The sequence below is a fragment of the Physella acuta genome, unplaced genomic scaffold, assembly GCF_028476545.2.
Source record: "Physella acuta isolate Inbredline_101_S28 unplaced genomic scaffold, ASM2847654v3 ptg000239l, whole genome shotgun sequence".
Classification (NCBI taxonomy): domain Eukaryota; kingdom Metazoa; phylum Mollusca; class Gastropoda; family Physidae; genus Physella; species Physella acuta.
The window spans coordinates 57,150-74,836 of record NW_026731758.1 but is presented as its reverse complement, the minus strand read 5'-3'; the positions used below and the strand labels follow the sequence as shown (position 1 = coordinate 74,836).

General features: G+C 36.1%; 2 protein-coding genes across 2 annotated transcripts; both read left to right on the top strand.

Moving 5' to 3' along the window:
- The first annotated feature begins 651 nt into the window (after positions 1–651).
- Positions 652–12,202, top strand: LOC131938251 (xaa-Pro dipeptidase). The gene is made up of 16 exons (XM_059296182.1): positions 652–750; positions 1,235–1,418; positions 5,758–5,885; positions 6,091–6,154; positions 6,343–6,390; positions 6,684–6,745; positions 6,907–6,951; positions 7,076–7,151; positions 7,395–7,441; positions 7,868–7,936; positions 8,813–8,890; positions 9,097–9,245; positions 10,049–10,233; positions 10,999–11,106; positions 11,581–11,664; positions 11,843–12,202. The coding sequence occupies exons 1-16, from the start codon at positions 731–733 to the stop codon at positions 11,999–12,001; spliced, it is 1,506 nt and encodes a 501-aa protein (XP_059152165.1). The 5' UTR covers positions 652–730; the 3' UTR covers positions 12,002–12,202.
- Positions 12,203–14,413: 2,211 nt separating this feature from the next.
- LOC131938221 (multiple epidermal growth factor-like domains protein 10) lies at positions 14,414–16,537 on the top strand. The gene is made up of 2 exons (XM_059296141.1): positions 14,414–14,727; positions 15,373–16,537. The coding sequence occupies exons 1-2, from the start codon at positions 14,414–14,416 to the stop codon at positions 16,535–16,537; spliced, it is 1,479 nt and encodes a 492-aa protein (XP_059152124.1).
- Positions 16,538–17,687: the final 1,150 nt, after the last annotated feature.

The following is a 17,687-nucleotide window of genomic DNA, read 5'->3' as shown; positions in this document are numbered from 1 at the left end:
CCATTATATACATCAAGGATTCAGAATATTCTAGAAAATTATGACACAATATTATCTGTCACCAGGTGCTAAGGAGAATTATGCTAGAGGCCTTTGACAAGAAATTAAGACAAGAACACGCAGGCTTTAGCCACGCATAGTTATGGACAGAGTTTCTTACAGGCTTTTTTTCTCCGGGGGGGGGGGGGGGCGCACTTGAAATTTTCGGGGAGTCGACCACCGACGTTAATAAGGGACAGATAATTGGGTGGGTCTTAGAGCTAATTTTTAATTAGTAGCATAGGATGTCGAACTAATATCTCAGAATTAACAAGAAGCAGAAAATTATAGCAAAGATTAAAAACCATTGTAAACATTAATCTCTTAAATGCTTTAAAAATTTTGCTAGTTTTGGTAAAATCATTGGTTTCATTAATAGTTTTACCATTTAAAAGAATTAGTTTGGTTTTTTCTTAGTGATTGTAAAAAGTGATTATTAGACAATATTAGGTCTATATCTGTTTTTATACTCCTTCTGTTTTACATATTACAATGAGCTGCGTTGTTTATCTTTACATATCATAATCATGTGACTGATAACATGATTTTCTTACTAGTTGTTACAGTACCATTGTAAAAAAAAAATGTAATCTTTAGTTTATTGTTATTACTGTTGACTATGATTATTCACCTGAGTTTGGGAGTTAACTTTTAACAACTTGAGTAGCTATAAATAGAAGCAATCAAGACTATGGCGTCCGGGAAAACAAAGTAATTTTTAAATTTGATTATTATAATAGCTTAATTATTATTTTTTTTAAATCAAAATTTAATTTCACAGAAATATATTTATTATTTTAACTGGAGACTATGATTGCGTATATATATGTGTATATATATATATATATATATATATATATATATATATATATATATATATATATATATATATATATATATATATAGCATATCATGGGTGAGCTTTTTAACAGTTGCTGTAAAATAGCCGCCTCCCTCGAGAATCTTGCATTCGTTTTTGTCACAAATTTCAATTTATAATTCTAGTTGCTAATATTCCAAACTAGTTTACTAATATAAAATTGATACAATTTTAAAAGGTCTGACTTTTTTTTTTTAGTTTCTACCCTGATGGCGCCCCGTAAGGTCAGCCTCCACCCATCCCCCATCCCCCTCCCCATGCCCCTACTGCCTATATGAATAGTGAGTAATATTAAAAAGCATTTTCCGTGTTCAGCCCAGCATTCTGCCGAGGAGATCATACCCATGAAATCCCCATGGAACTTTTCAAACAAAATCGTGCTAGACTGTGCGAGAGGTTGAAAGCTACTGGAAAAGTTCCAGAAAAATCATATGTCCTGCTTCAGGGTGGGGTTGCTGAAACACGTAATGACACAGATCATGAGCCTCTCTTTCGTCAAGTAATTTGTTCACTTTTCTGTGACACAATATTGTAATAGATTGACGACAGAAGCCTGTGGTTGTATATAACACATTTATTTGGGTCTAACTACCACACGATGGTAACACACAGAGAGGACGGAAGGAAGTACACAAGGGACATCACTCAAGATAACAATATTATAAATATAACTAATACAGAAGAGTGAGTTCCCTTGACCTCACAATTATTTCAATCTATTACATCCCTTTACCCTTAGAACACAATAACACATCTCTCAATAGAACAATTGATAGTATCCTAAAATCACCAATTATATTGTAACATGAACACTATGGTAGATTACATCCTTGCAAACAATGCACAATATGCTACAACATAATCAAGATACAAAACAATGATGTCAAAGTCCTTTTGACCCTTAAAATCATAGGTCTAACTTATTTGGGACCTTGATTGTCCTGTATGACCTTCTCAGTGGCTTTTGATTTGGTGACTCAATATTCTGACCATATGGATTCTCTATCTCAGGAGGTCTAGGATTTAAATCATTAACTCCAGAATTTACATTTTCTGACTCTAGACAACTTGGTTCACTCATATCAACAGAACTTGGTTGTGGAACAAACTGAGTTGGTGTGAACTGATCAGATTTGGTGGGATTGACAGATTCACACTTATTATCTGCACAAGTTATTTTTAACTGGTCTGCATGTCTACGGACAATAAGTCCATCATTTGTTTTTACTTTATAAGACACAGGTCCTGTACATTGAACAATTTGACCTGGTATCCATTTTTCCTTTCTCCCATAATTTCTTAGATACACATTCTCATTAACACCAAATTCTCTTTCAATGGGTGTTCTGTCATGATTTACTTTTTGAATTGGCATCTGAAAGTATTATGCTATTATTCAGATCCAGGTTTGTATTTCAATTCATAATTGTATGCAGTTAGTGTGATAGCCCATCTTTGAATTCTTGGTGAGGCATGCTCAGGTATGGTTTTGTTTTCTCCAAATAAACCTAGCAATGGTTTATGATCTGTAAAGATGGTGAACTTCCTACCAAACAGAAACTTATGAAATTTCTTAACACCAAAAATGATGCCTAAGCCTTCCCTATCTAACTGAGAATAATTTTTCTCAGCCTGGTTCAAAGATCTACTGGCAAAAGCAATGGGTCTGTCACCCTTCTCATCCATGTGGGACAAGACTGCTCCTACACCATCTGGTGAAGCATCACATGTTAATATAAGTCTTTTCCCTGGGTCATAGTGAGTTAGTAAGGTGTCAGCAGACAAAGCCTCTTTTGCTGTATTAAAAGCAGTATCTTGTTGTTTACCCCAGTGCCAAGTTGCATTTTTCTGTAGCAGCTTGTACAGTGGTGATAGTTTACCAGACAGATTTCCTATGAACTTTGCATAGTAATTTATCAAGCCCAAAAAAGCTCTTAGTTGTTGGGTATTTTCAGGTTTGGGTGCTTCTTTAATGGCTTTTGTTTTCTCAGGTTGAGGTCTGATGCCTTGGTTGCTTAATATATAACCAAGAAAACTAATTTCTGTCAACATGAATTGACATTTATCTTTGTTTATCTTTAAACCTTTTTCACCAACAATTTTCAATACTTTATCAAGTGTTTTAAGATGTTCAGTGTCATTCTTACCAGTTATGTACACATTGTCAAAGTACACACAAACATTTGGAATGTCCTTAAAAATACTGTCCATGACAGCTTGGAAAATTCCAGGGCTAGATGATATGCCAAAACATAGTCTTTCATATTGGTAGAGTCCTTTATGTGTGTTTATTGTCGTATAGACTTTTGAATCTGGATGCAGTTCTAGTTGAGTGTAAGCATGACTAAAGTCTAATTCAGTGAATTTGTCTCCTCCTGCCAAATTCAAAGAAATTTCCTCAATGTTAGGTATAGGGTACCTATTTAGCTCTATTTGCTTATTCAGTGTAGTTTTATAATCTCCACAAATTCTTATAGAACCATCCTTCTTTAACACTGGCACAATGGGTGTCGCCCAATCGGAATAGTCTACCTTCTTTATAATGCCATTAGATTCCAATCTACTTAGCTCATTTTCAATTTTATTCCTCATTGCATAAGGTGGAACTCTAGCTTTGCAGTATCTTGGATTTGTGTCTTTAATGCTTAACTTCACTGTTCTATCATTTAGTAAACCTGAATTACCAAAAACACATTTATTTTCAGATATTACTTTATCTAGTGAAGTAAGACTAGATTCTTTTACATTCTTCAATGAACAAATACTCTCCCAATTTAACTTAAGATCACTTAACCAGTTCCTACCTAGTAATGGCGGTCCATTTCCTTCAACCACAAGAAGAGGAAGTTTAACACTTTGACCATTATAACTTACATGAACCATACACTCTCCTATTACCGGAACATTGTCACCAGTGTATGTTGTTAGACACTTGTGACATGGCTGTAGAGGCACTGATCCTCCTGTGACAGCGTCAAAATCTTTCTTTGTTATGACTGTTAGAGATGCTCCAGTGTCAAGTTGGAAGCTGATGCTCTTACCGTTGATATTAACTTGTACATTGATGGGAGCATGACTTATTGATTTAACAGAGAACAGGTTGAAATCCGGCTGCAAATCAATTTGAGCATTTTCACAGGTAGAGTGGTTCATTGGTTGGGTTAGGTAGTCTTGGTGAGAGTTAACATAGTGTTGCCTTTGGTTGCGGTACTGTCTTGACTGGCTAGATTTAGCAACAGACGAAGACTTTGCAAAGCAGGCCTTGGCAATGTGACCTTGCTTACTGCACTTATAACAAGTTGCTAACTTGAACTTGCACCGATGAGATGCATGGGGACCTTTGCATCGATGACATTTTTGATAATTATTACTAGATTTAGATCTAGGATTTGAACGAGCAGGGTGTTTAGCATAAGTTGGAATGCTCTGTTGGGGTTGATGTTTATTGACTAACCTGCTGTTTACTGCATGGATCTCTGAAGGTGCTAAAGATCTCGCCGCATCAGATGACTGCTGGATTGAAGTTGCGAGTTGTATTGCTTTTTCTAATTTTAGATCTGACTCGAGCAGCAACTTTCTTTGAATATCAGGGCTGTTTACACCTGTCACAAACTTTTCACACAGTCTGTCAGACAGCGTATCGCCGAATTCACAAAATTTACTTAAATGACGTAAAGCAGCAACATATTCTGATATTGACTCGTTTGGTTGACGAGTCCTACTGTCAAATCTAGCTCGACATAGAAACTTTGATGGGGTAGGCGCATGGTGGTCTGTTAGCAAGTTGCTCAGCTCGTTAAAGCTCTTGGTATCTGGACTAGCTGGTGCGCATAAGTCCTTTAGTAGCCTGAATTGTTGAGGCCCTATGACTGTTAACAAAACAGCTCTCTTTTTGGCTTCTATCGTCACGTCGTTAGCTTCTAGGTAAAAGCTTAACCTCTCTAGGTAATCTTGAATGATTTCATCATTCGCATCAAATTCTTTTATTTGGCCATACAGCGCCATAATTCTAGAAATAATTAGCTAATAAGCTCTAGCAAACCTCTTTTTTGCGTAGGTAGGTGCTCTTTCTAGTAGATGTTTATCCTTCGTCGCCAGTTGTAATAGATTGACGACAGAAGCCTGTGGTTGTATATAACACATTTATTTGGGTCTAACTACCTCACGATGGTAACACACAGAGAGGACGGAAGGAAGTACACAAGGGACATCACTCAAGATAACAATATTATAAATATAACTAATACAGAAGAGTGAGTTCCCTTGACCTCACAATTATTTCAATCTATTACAAATATTATGAAGCTTATATTTTTATGTTAGCTGGCATGGGCGTATGATTGTAATTCATTAATGAAATTGCTATCCCAATCAACAGTACAGGCAGACAGAGGCGTAGCGAGGGGGGGGGGGGGGCGGGAATGCTAACTGCACCGAGTGACACCATTTAGGGGGGGGTGACACCAAGACAAAAAATAGCAATATATATAGAGAAAAATGATAATTCCACTTTATTAAGTGTTAAATAGTGTTTTAAGAGGTGCAAATTGAAAATTTGAGAGGGTGGGGGTGCAAATCGAAAGTTTGAAGGGGGTGCTAATCGAAAGTTGAAAGTTTGTCCCCTGGGGATCGCTACACCTCTGGGGGGGTGACACCATTAAGTGCCGCACCGGGTGACACCCGACCTCGCAACGCCACTGCAGGCAGGAGAATCTAACTCTGTGTTGCCCTCATAGTAAATATAGAAAACTATTTGACTTTATTTTAACTTTCATAAACAAAAATCTTAACAAAAAAAATTTTTCTGTCCTTTAATATATTAAATTTTAAAAATTCAGGAATCATTTTTTCATTGGGCCTTTGGTGTGGAGGAGCCAGACTTTTATGGTGCTATTGAAGTAGATACAGGAAAAGCTATTTTGTTTCCACCTCATTTGCCCGAATCTTACGCAGTTTTGATGGGAAAGTAAGATGTTTGCATATGTGTGGAGGTTGTTGTTAAGTAATGAATAGCTGCTCAAGATTTGTATTGGTAAAATCTTTTTATTTAATTTTTTGTATTAATAATAGTATAATTTAAAACCAGAAATCAGGTATTCAACAAACAATTTTTCTGAACCTTGTAACATTTAGGTCCTTGTAAAAAATATTTGATCAAACTTTTTGACTAGGCTTTTAACAGAAGACGATTTCAAACACTTGTACTCAGTTGATGAAGTTCATTTTGCCAATAAGGTAGTAATTTAAAAATAACTACTTAATTTGGATTACTAATTGCTTATATCTTAGTTTTTGTAGATCTTTTTCCATCAAGCAACTTACAAAGTAATTTACATTAAGCTTTTAATATATGAAACTTTTAATGGTAAAATTTAATTAATATTGTTTTTTAATTTTATTAAAACTTAAAACTGCTGTTTCAGATTTCTAATGTTTTGAAGGGAAAAGATTCCTCTCTTCTATTAACCCTGGTAAGGTTAAAAGTGTCTAAATGAAGATGTAGTCAAAACTGTTGCACTTACTATTTAAAATATAATGTTAATATAAATAGTGTGTATTTTAATACTAAGTGAAGACCATAAGGTTAGATGAAAATTAAGAAGAAAACATAATGAAAATAAGGGTAATGTTTAAATAATTCGAATTTTACGTCAACAACACAATGATTTTTTTCGGGGACTGTTTTTAATGTTCAAAATATTAAAAACAATAAAATAAACTTTGCTCAAACCATTTTTAAAATCATTTGTTCTCATAACTCCAGCATGGTTTAAATACAGACAGTGGCAAGTACAGCAATGAAGCAGTTTTTGAAGGCATTGCAGAGTTAGTCCTTCCAACTATAAAATAATCTAGAAAATACTTTAAATATATATATATATATATATATATATATATATATATATATATATATATATATATATATATATATATATATATATAAATTACAATAGCAAATTAATTTTGTTTAATTTTAAATTGATTAGATTTAATGTCAACAATGAGATTCTACATCCAGAAATCACTGAATGGTAAAAAAAACTTGCGGGATTATTTCAGTTAACTTATTTTTATTAAATATAATATTCAATGCTTAATGCGTACAATTTTGTTGCTCTTAAGAATTGCATTTTTAAAATGTGCCTTTGTTAACAGCCGTGTCTTTAAAAGTAATCTAGAACTTCAGGCTCTACGTTATGCAAATAAAATCAGTAGTGAAGCTCATATTGAGGTAAGTGGAAATCTCTCTTAAAACTTGTAATGCTTTTAATGGGTATTCAAAGCTAAATAAGTTATCAGTTTATCTAAAGCTTGGCCAGATTAAAAAATATCGGTTCATAAAAATAATTTTCAAACCCTTGTAACATTAATTCCTTAACTTTATTTTCTGCTGTCTGGTTTACAAATATTTAATACATTTATTTTAAGTTTATTGTGATGTAATGTAAACCTTGATTTTTTCCAACACATATAGGTGATGAAGAATGTCAGACCAGGAATGTACGAGTACCAAGCAGAAAGGTTTGCTGTCATTGTCTGTATGAAACTTGTTGCTCATTACTTATTATGATAACACTGTGTTGTTCAATCATACATCTCAGTTATCTTTTGTTTTGTTTTTTTTCATTTTATCACATTGATGGTGGATTATATTCTTTCTAGCATGTGCACTATTCTTTGGTCTATATTATATAACCGATAGTAAAACACCTTTTTAAAATTATTTTTTCTTATCACGCTTTATTTTTATAGAATCATTTGTTTCGTTGGCACAACGTGACCTTTAACACTCGAGTAAATAACTAAACATTCTATTACAACTGCATGACTTGGGTTTTTTATATAACTTTAGTTTTAAAATATTGTTTAATATGAAATGTGTGTGTGTGTGTGGGGGGGGGGGTTAATTAATTAAAATGTAGTAAGAGGAAACAAATGTTTTCTCAGCATCTTTAAGCACTACTGTCACTTTACTGGAGGTCTACGCATTCTGTCATATACCTGTAATTGTGCAAGGTTAGTTTTTTTACATAACATATTTTTAACAGATATTTCCTTCAATCTACTGTTTGATGTATTTTTCATTCTATTGATTAATATTTTATATTTCTTCTCCGTTCTTATTTCTAATGTTGGAAGTGATTTTCTCCAACACAATTAAGTATTACATGTCAACTTCTTATGTGCCATATACCCCTTTGACTCCGATTTTAGCCTGCTTTTTTTATTAGCTTCCATTAAGTTCCATTGTCTTTGTCCAACTAAGAACAAACTACAAGGCAGCAGAGGCGTAGCGACCCTTACCGGCGCCCGGGGACATACTTTCAATTTGGCGCCCCCTTAGGAGCAAATTTTCGATTTGCACCCCCCATTCGAACTTTTCATTTGCACCCCCCCCCTCAAACTTTCGATTAGCACCCCCCCCCCCCCCTCGAACTTTTCATTTGCACACCCCCCCCCCCTCAAACTTTCGATTTGCACCCCCCCCCTCGAACTTTTCATTTGCACCCCCCTCAAACTTTCAATTTGGCGCCCCCCCTAAGGTCGGCGCCCGGGGACATATGTCCCCCCCCCCCCGCCCCCCCCCCCCCCCTCGCTACGCTACTGCAAGGCAGCAGTTGTTTGATTTTGGAGATCTCTCCTAGATGAGTGGCTGACCTACCATTGATTGATGCATTCTTCAATCTATTAATTAATCTAATAAAGTAACTGTTGACTGACACTGATATGACCATCTATTTCTATTATTTATATTAAAGCCCATTGGCTAATAATATTTGATACAGATTTTTATTAAAAAATTGCCTTATTATTTATCACTGATATGTCCAAATTTACTACATTTGAATTGTAATAATAAAGTCATTTTTATATCATTTTCCATTATTTTAGTGGACATAATGGCTCTGTCCTTCACTATGGCCATGCAGGTGCTCCAAATACTAAAACAATCGAAGATGGAGATATGTGGTTGGTATATTATTTTTGGCTCGGGTCTAGAGGGCCGTTTCTATGTTTTTCTTATTTTACACATTTTTATTTAATTGAATGTGGATTTTTTCCAAATTTAAAACTTTAAATTGATGTAAAAAAAAAAAGCTTAATTTAACAGGGTAAATAATTTACTATTTCTCCTATTGTTTAAGTGTTCTAATTAGTTATGGTTTTTTCTTCAGTTTGTTTGATCTAGGTGCAGAGTATTACTGCTACTGTTCAGACATTACATGTTCATTCCCGGCCAATGGAAAGTTTACCCAAGATCAGAAAGCTATTTATGAGGCTGTTCTTGCTTCTAACCGGGCAGTAATTGCTGCAGCAAAACCTGGTGGGTAACAACTTTCGTATACTATTTCTTTTTTGGGTCTAGGACAATATCTCCACATATAACCCCCACACCCAGATATATGCCTCTTCTTTAAAATTTATAAAATCATTCTATTTATTTGCATCCATATCAGCTTCCTATCCCTAAATCTATCCCATACCATAACTTTAACAAGAACTATCTTTAACCTTATCCCTATTTTTATACCTTTTATTGTGTTGGAATTTTTATTTTTTGTGAAAAACAATCTTTGAAGTTTTTTTATTTGTTACGTTTTTTTAATTTGTTTTTTTTTATTTGAGTAACGTATGATGATTTAATTCTGTTTTTGTTTACATTTTAGACTGACTATTTGGTTATAGTTAGAACTTGGTTGATGTGATAAATTATAATGCGACTGTAAATGTATGTCTATGTGTGTCTAAAGATCTTATACTAGTATGACAAATATGTTAACATAATTGTTTGCCTTAGGTGTGTCTTAAGTTGATATGCACAAACAGTGGCGTAGCGAGGTCGGGTGTCACCCGGTGCGGCACTAAATGTGTCACCCCCAGAGGCGTAGCGACCCTACCCAGGGACAAATTTTCGATTTGCACCCCCCCCCCCCCCTCACCCTCAAACTTTCGATTTGCACTCCCTCCCCCTCAAGTTTTTCTCTATCTATTTTGCCTATCTATTTTTTGCCTTGGTGTCACCCCCCCCCCCTAAATGGTGTCACCCGGTGCGGTCCGCACCCCCCGCCCCCCCCCCTTGCTACGCCCCTGTGCTCAAACATCATGTTTTTGTAAATTTATATCTAGGTGTGTCTTGGGTTGATATGCACAAACTGGCCGAGCGAGTTCTCCTGGAGCACCTGGTCAAGCTTGGCATCCTCCAGGGTGACCTTGACGAAATGATGAAGGTCAGGCTGCCAGCCGTGTTCATGCCTCATGGTCTAGGTCATTTTCTGGGTATTGACACACACGACTGTGGTGGTTACCCTCAGGTAAACAAAATATGTCAGATACAGGTAATTAAAATATGTTAGTTCTGTTTTATAAATTTAATTTCAGAATTTATGCAGCTTACAATTCATGAATTAAGAGATCATAAATATGCTGTACCATGGAAATCCAGGACATCTAACCAAGTTTTTTAGTTGCATTTCCCCCCCCCCCCCCCCCCCCACCTCTCAATCCTAATGAGTTTATGGTGTAACTTAACTGCTAAATAATTCACAATTAATAAATAATTTCTAAATAATTAATTCAGAATTCCTAATTTTGAAAATCACAACAGTAACATTCAACTCATCTACTAGCAACACCGCTGGACTGTAGGGTCTTAAGCTTTTAGCCTACAACTATTTGTTGAAACTTTCTTGTAGTCCTGCCTAATCGCAAAACACCTGTTTTGCGCATTAGAAATCCAAGTTTAGTGGACATCAAACCAGTAGCGTAGCGAGGGGGGGGGGGGGGCGGGGGGGGGGGCATATGTCCCCGGGCGCCGACCTTAGGGGGCGCCAAAATGGGTTGGAAAAATAAATTGAAAGGTTGAGGGGGTGCAAATCGAAAGTTTGAGGGGTGGGGGGTGCAAATCGAAATCTCGAGGGGGGGTGCAAATCGAAAGTTTGAGGGGGGGTGCAAATCGAAAAGTTTGTCCCCGGGCGTCGGGAAGGGTCGCTACGCCTCTGCATCAAATGAAAGTAAAACATAAAATAAACTAAAAATGTAATAACTTAACAAAACCCTTTTGTTTTTGTACTGTGCAGGGTGTTGAGAGAATCAATGAGCCAGGCCTGAGGTCCCTGCGTACAGCCAGAATCCTCCAGCCTCGGATGGTGATAACAATAGAGCCTGGCTGCTACTTCATTGACCACGTGAGTTCATTTTTTTTTCTTCCTCAGACAAGCTGATAATTTCATTCACATTTAGAAAGTTTTTGCTGCAATTGCTCATATTTTTTTTTTAAATTTAGCTACCATCTTTTTTAGAATTTCATTCACATTAAGAAAGATTTTGCTACCATCTTTCTAGAATTTCATTCACATTTAGAAAGATTTTGCTACCATCTTTCTTAGAATTTCATTCACATTTAGAAAGATTTTATAAACTTTTGGAAATAAGAATCTTTCTGCAATACAAAGTTTTATGATATATTTTCTGCGGTTTTTTTTTCAATCTTTCTGCTGGTTTTCATTCACTAAGACACATAATTTTATTCTTTACACGTGAAAAACTTAGTTGAATATTTATTTACTAATTAAGAATTTTGAGTAATAATAGCGGCTATTTAAATAAATACCATGTTTCTAAAATATATACTTTACTGAAAGAGATTTTTGTTTCGTCAGTTACTGGATGCTGCTATAAATGATGAAAGACACAAGAAGTTTATTGTGGAGGAGGTACTCAGAAGATTTAGAAGGTTTGGAGGGGTAAGTGATGCATGAAAAAAATATATTCAAACTTTTCCAAAAACTGCTTCATAAAAAAAAAATTGAAAAAAAAATTAAAATAAAATAAATATGCAATTTTTTAAAATGAGTTTGTTGAACTAGACTAATCTATGTGTTGTGTACAAAAAGACAACTAACAAATGTTTACGATGTTTAGGTGAGAATTGAAGATGACATAGCTATTACTGAGACGGGAGTGGAGAATTTAACTTGTGTACCTCGCACTGTGGAGGAGATAGAAAGGGTCATGGCAGAGGGGAGACAACAGCACCAGCCACTGCCCCAGCACCAGAAACATGAGGCAACAGAGCAGTAGTTATCTGCTCCTGTATGGCAGCCATCACTGTGATCTTTCAAATGTGATTATAGAAGTCTTAATCGTAATGAATTAGTATTTATAATTTCATTAATGTATTAGTATAATTATGATATATTTGTAATATGATGTCTTATTGCTTACTGTCATAAACAGATGTTTCTCAAATATTTCTAATATTGTTCTTTTTTTCTATCATTAATATTTATCTATATAATTCTATATGAACATTAAATAGCGCATATTGCACATGATGCAATTTAATAAACACTGATATTCTTCTTTCGTACTTCTTCAGTTAAGTCAAGCTGTTTTTAAACTATTCATTGGGACTCAACAAAATACAACTAGTCAATAGTCTATTTAATAAACAACACACAAGTTAAGGAAGTAATAGATTCCACATTCGGTTATTATAAAGGAGCTTGCACAACTAAATTAAAACACGCACTTCTAAAGCCAAGCATGCCTTTACTACCATGCACAAAACATGGCGATCGAAGAAAATCTCTCAGACCAAATGCAGACTTTTGAAAATTAGCGTCCTACGCGTCTTACTGCATGGCAGCGAATGCTGGAAAGTAACAACCACCACTAACTGTATACAAATTTCCTGCAAAGGCATCACTGGCCCACATTTTCTCCAGTGATAAGCAATTTCAGAAATAATCGAAAAAATCCATGTGCACAAAAGGAAAAATATGATGATTGAAATACATCTTGACCAGCTGGTACTGATGCCATGAATTCGATTAAAAATATTACAATCTTATTTTAAACATTTCTCTAGTGTGAATTACGTAAAGATGAGGAATTTTTTTTTAAATCCCAAAGTTGTTCAATGGTCAAAGGGACATAATCGAATTTATTTTTTAAAAAAAGGTATAAGTAATAGTTATCCTTCTTTATGCTTTTAGGTAAAAAAAAATAGTTTATCCGGATAACCTCGCTTAGTTTTTTTTTTTTTTTCAAAATTTCATTTAAAAAAAAGAAATGAAACAAGAGCTAAATATTTACTGAAAATCACTGGGTAAAATTTTGATTATCTCATTTTTTTTCAATCGCCTGAAAAAAAGTATAATTGGAGGAAATGAAAAGATTAATCTACATTAGGCTATATGTTGAATAATAAAGATATTAATATAATTATATATATATATATATATATATATATATATATATATATATATATATATATATATATATATATATATATATATATATATATGTGTGTGTGTGTGTGTGTATATTACTATTAAAAATATTTATATTATTAAATAGCCAATATTAATAAACTAATATATTTATTTGTACTAATTAATATAATTATAGGTTCGTTTGAATATTAACAAATATGTATTAGTTTATTGGCCAGTTAATATTAATAGATATACGCAATAAATAGGCGAATTAATATTTTAAAATATTAAAAAACAATATTAATAAATATTAATTTTTCTTAATCAATTTTGATAAAAAATTAGTATCCTTTTAATAAATATTTATAGTAATATAGTCAACACTCTATAGTTTAAAAACTATTATATTAAAGCGAGGTAACCAAATATATACTGCGAAGTGAAGTAATTTCATGTTTGTTTCCCTTAGACCACAATTTTTTAAATTTTTTTTTTAAATTGTTCAAATTTAAAGGGAGCTAACTAGAAATATAGATATATTCAACTTAATAATGAAGAAAGATAGATATTATTGTTAACATTTATAAATGTATATCCATAAATATATACCATTTATCATTGATAAATGTTACTATTTAGAAAAAAGTTGATATTTATAAAAAGTAGTGTTAATAAAAATGATATAAGCGAGATAACCTCGTCTTAACTGAGAAGTGAAGAATATTCATGTTTATTCCCCTTTGACCATAAATTTTTATGTATTGATTCTTTAATTTTTCAGAGAAGAAACAAAACATGTGGATCTCTCTTCGAATCTATTTATGGATATTAATAAATACTATTATTAATAAATATGTTTTATAATAAATATTCTTTTTAATACTGTTAAAAATATTATAAAAATATTTAAACAACAAAGAAACAAAACATGAGAACTTTCTTTTTGCTAATAAAAAGAATATTAAAAGATCGGATAAACATATAACTTATAAACTCTACTTCACCTACCCAATGAACTAGCATTTCTGAAATGGAATTTTCTACCCTTAACCTCCCTCCCCCACAATGCTCCATATCACATGCTGGCAAGGTCAGGACGAGGGTCATGGTTAGAATATCTTTTCGAGATTTCGCTTTTAAATCGCACCAGACTATGTTCGGGAATTTCAGTTTCATTTGGTACGCATAATACTAAAAACAATCTTCCTGAACCAGGAAATAACTTTTTTCAATATGGTTTATCAAATTTGCAATTTTCAATGATCTTAGCGTAATGAATCTGGTTTATATTCCCAACTTTGTGGTCATTCTATTTATAAACGTATATCCACTGCGGGCGTCAGTCAAAGATTTTCAGTGCACATTTGGATCCAATGTGGGGCTGCGCAATGCCACGTTCTGTCACGTTGTCATTCAGCAGGACGTGACAGGAAAGGCTGTCAGTGTGGGGAGTGGCGCCACAGTGTGTGGGGATTATAAAGGTGTGGTTGCCCACTACATCCTGGCCTCTGCTGCCGATGTGCTTCCTGCACTGGCTATTTCGCTCGGCTTTAACAACATCGGCGTCAACGACAGCCATGTTGTCGGGTAGGTCTAGAGTTGTTGTTGTTGTTTTTTTTGTTGTTACTTTCGCTGTGTCAGTGGCGTAGCCGGTGGGTGTTAGGACACTTAATCTCTGCATATCTCCTTTGAGCTAGTCGCATTTGTAATACATTTTCCAATAAATATCTAAGCTTGTGATGACTGTCATACTTTTATTTTGTTATAATCTATTAAGGCGTCATCCATAGACGACGACTAACTCCTGGGAGGGGTGGGGAGTGGGTGTTTCGTCACAAGGTTGCGTTTTTTTTAAATAATTTTTGAAACCGAAAATTAGCTGGTGCTGTTATATTTATGTATATGTATATGTGTATGTGTATGTGTATGTGTGTGTGTGTGTGTATGTGTATGTGTATGTGTATGTGTCTGTGTGTGTGTGTGTGTATGTGTATGTGTATGTAGATGTAGATGTATATATATATATATATATATATATATATATATATATATATATATATATATATATATATATATAATTTTTCTCCTGCCACCCCTTTACTACGGTACTGAAATAAAAGTAGTAGGTAATGATATGTTTGTAACGGGGGGGGGGGGGGTAAAATAGGCAAAAAAGGCTGAGATTTTTAGTTGGTGGTTCCTAACTACTTTACCGATTGTTTTTATCATCAGGCCATACAAGGCATGTCCAAACATCAACACAGATGGCTACACGTGTTACGCCGTGTGTAGGTTCCATGTGTGCTCCTCGGGGAACTTTGGACCGCCCGCCTGCAAGTCTGTCTGTGGCTGTAAGCATGACGTCATGTGCGACATCGTCAACGGGTCGTGCGCTGACGGCCAGTGCAAGGACGGCTTCTACAAGCTGCCCCTCTGTCAGGAGTCGTGCAACTGTTACACTAACGCCCACTGTGACGCCGACGGCCGATGTCCATTCGGATGCCGGAAGGGGTGGACAGGGGCGGACTGCCAGCAGCGACTCTGTCGCGTGGGGTTCGCGGTCCCGCCGGACTGCAAGCACGTCTGTCATTGCGAGGACGTCAACGACTGCGACATCCTCACCGGAAGATGCGCGGGGAAATGCGCAGAAGGCTGGGGAGGGCGGTTCTGCGCAGTACAATGCGCATTGGATGAAGGATGTGAAGTATCCTGCCTTTGTTCCGACCCCGACTGTGACGAACCTCCAGGAAGATGCAAGTGTAACCCGGGCTGGAAGGGGAACTTCTGCGAGGAACGCGCATGCCCGTATGGATATTTCGAGCCGCCGGAGTGTTCCAAAAAATGCCACTGTGAAAACGATCGTTTCTGTAACCCTGAAACAGGCGACTGTATGGGGACGCGATGCGAACACTCCTGGTCTGGCCCTAGCTGCCAGGTTGGCGGCTGCCCACTAGGCTCGTACGGCCCGCCCCTCTGCTCCCACTCCTGCTATTGTGCCAACTACACCTACTGCCACCCGGAAACGGGAATCTGCGCCGCCGGATGTAAGTACGGCTGGTACGGCCAGAACTGCAACATCGGACGTTGCAAGGCTGGTCTGTTTGACCCGCCCCACTGCCTGTCATCGTGTAAGTGCCAGATTCCCGCGTCCTGCAACACGGTGACCAGCGAGTGCGAGAGAGGGGGGTGTGTGGACGGGCTGCTGGGCAAGTACTGTAACCTGACCACCGCCGTCAGCTTCTCGGTGGTGCCCTACAAGATGCACACAAACTCCACGCAGTTAGCCATCGTGGGGGCGTGTTTTATCGGCGCCCTGTGTGTTGCTTATGTCTGCACGAAATGGTTTGTGAAAGCGGAAGAGAAACACGTGGCCAGTGAACTCATTGCTTCAGCATGATGGATAGTTCTACCTATTAGTGAGATCAAAGTGTGTAAAAGATCAAGCTTTTCCTAAAAAAAAAGAAATATAAAATTGTGATTTTTTTTCTTAAGCTTCAATAGTACGCCTTAATTTTATATAACTACTAGCCGTCCCGGCCAGGCCCTGCTCTGGCTTCTGTGAAAAACCTTTCTGTTAAAGACCATTACCTGTGTGTTTAGTAATCATCATAAACCCGGCATTGCCCACCCAAACCACAACCAACCAAAACAACAAAACGCAAACATAACGCTAACACAATTACAAATACAAAAGAAAACAAAAACCTAACAACAAACCCAACCACAACCACAAACACCAATACAAACACAAAGAAAAAACAAAAAAGCAAACGAAAACAAAAACCTAACAACAAACCCAACCACAAACACCAATACGAACACAAAGAAAACAAAAAACAAAAAAGCAAACGAAAACAAACCAAATCCAAACGCAAAACCAACCACAAACACAAATACAAACACAAACCCAAAGAAAAAACACAAACGAAAACGATAAAAGAAAGAACAAAAATGAACCAAATCAAAACGCAACCACTAACGCAAACCCAACCTAAACACAAAGAAAACACTAACGCGAACATAAACGCAAAGTGTTCACAGTCTAGCCCGGGGCGGAATCACCTGTTTCAGCTTAATAAACGACTATAGTACCCCAACTTATTAATAGTCTTTTGCACTCACTTAAACGAACGTAGGCGCCAAACCGAACACGGGAGGCCCGGGGCCCCAAATAGCACCCTGTCTGGGCGCCAGAGGACGCCCGGATTCGATTCACTTAAAGACTATAGTAACCTTTCTTATCCATACTCTATCGCACTGTTTAAAGCGAAATTATGCACCATAACGCTCACAGGATAGCCCAGGGCGCCAAATTAACCCTGGTGGGGCGCCGGCGGACGCGCCTGTTTCAATTTAATGAACAATTATAATACTCCAAGCTTATCCGTAAAATACCTACAACATTTGCACTTGATCAATCCCCGCTAAATTATGTAATTATTTTTTTCCCAACACCAAAACAAAGTAATAAAAAAGTAAATTCTTTTCCACTGTTTTATAAATGGAAGTAATTGTGTTTTCCTAATTTATCAAAGGGAAGTAAGTCC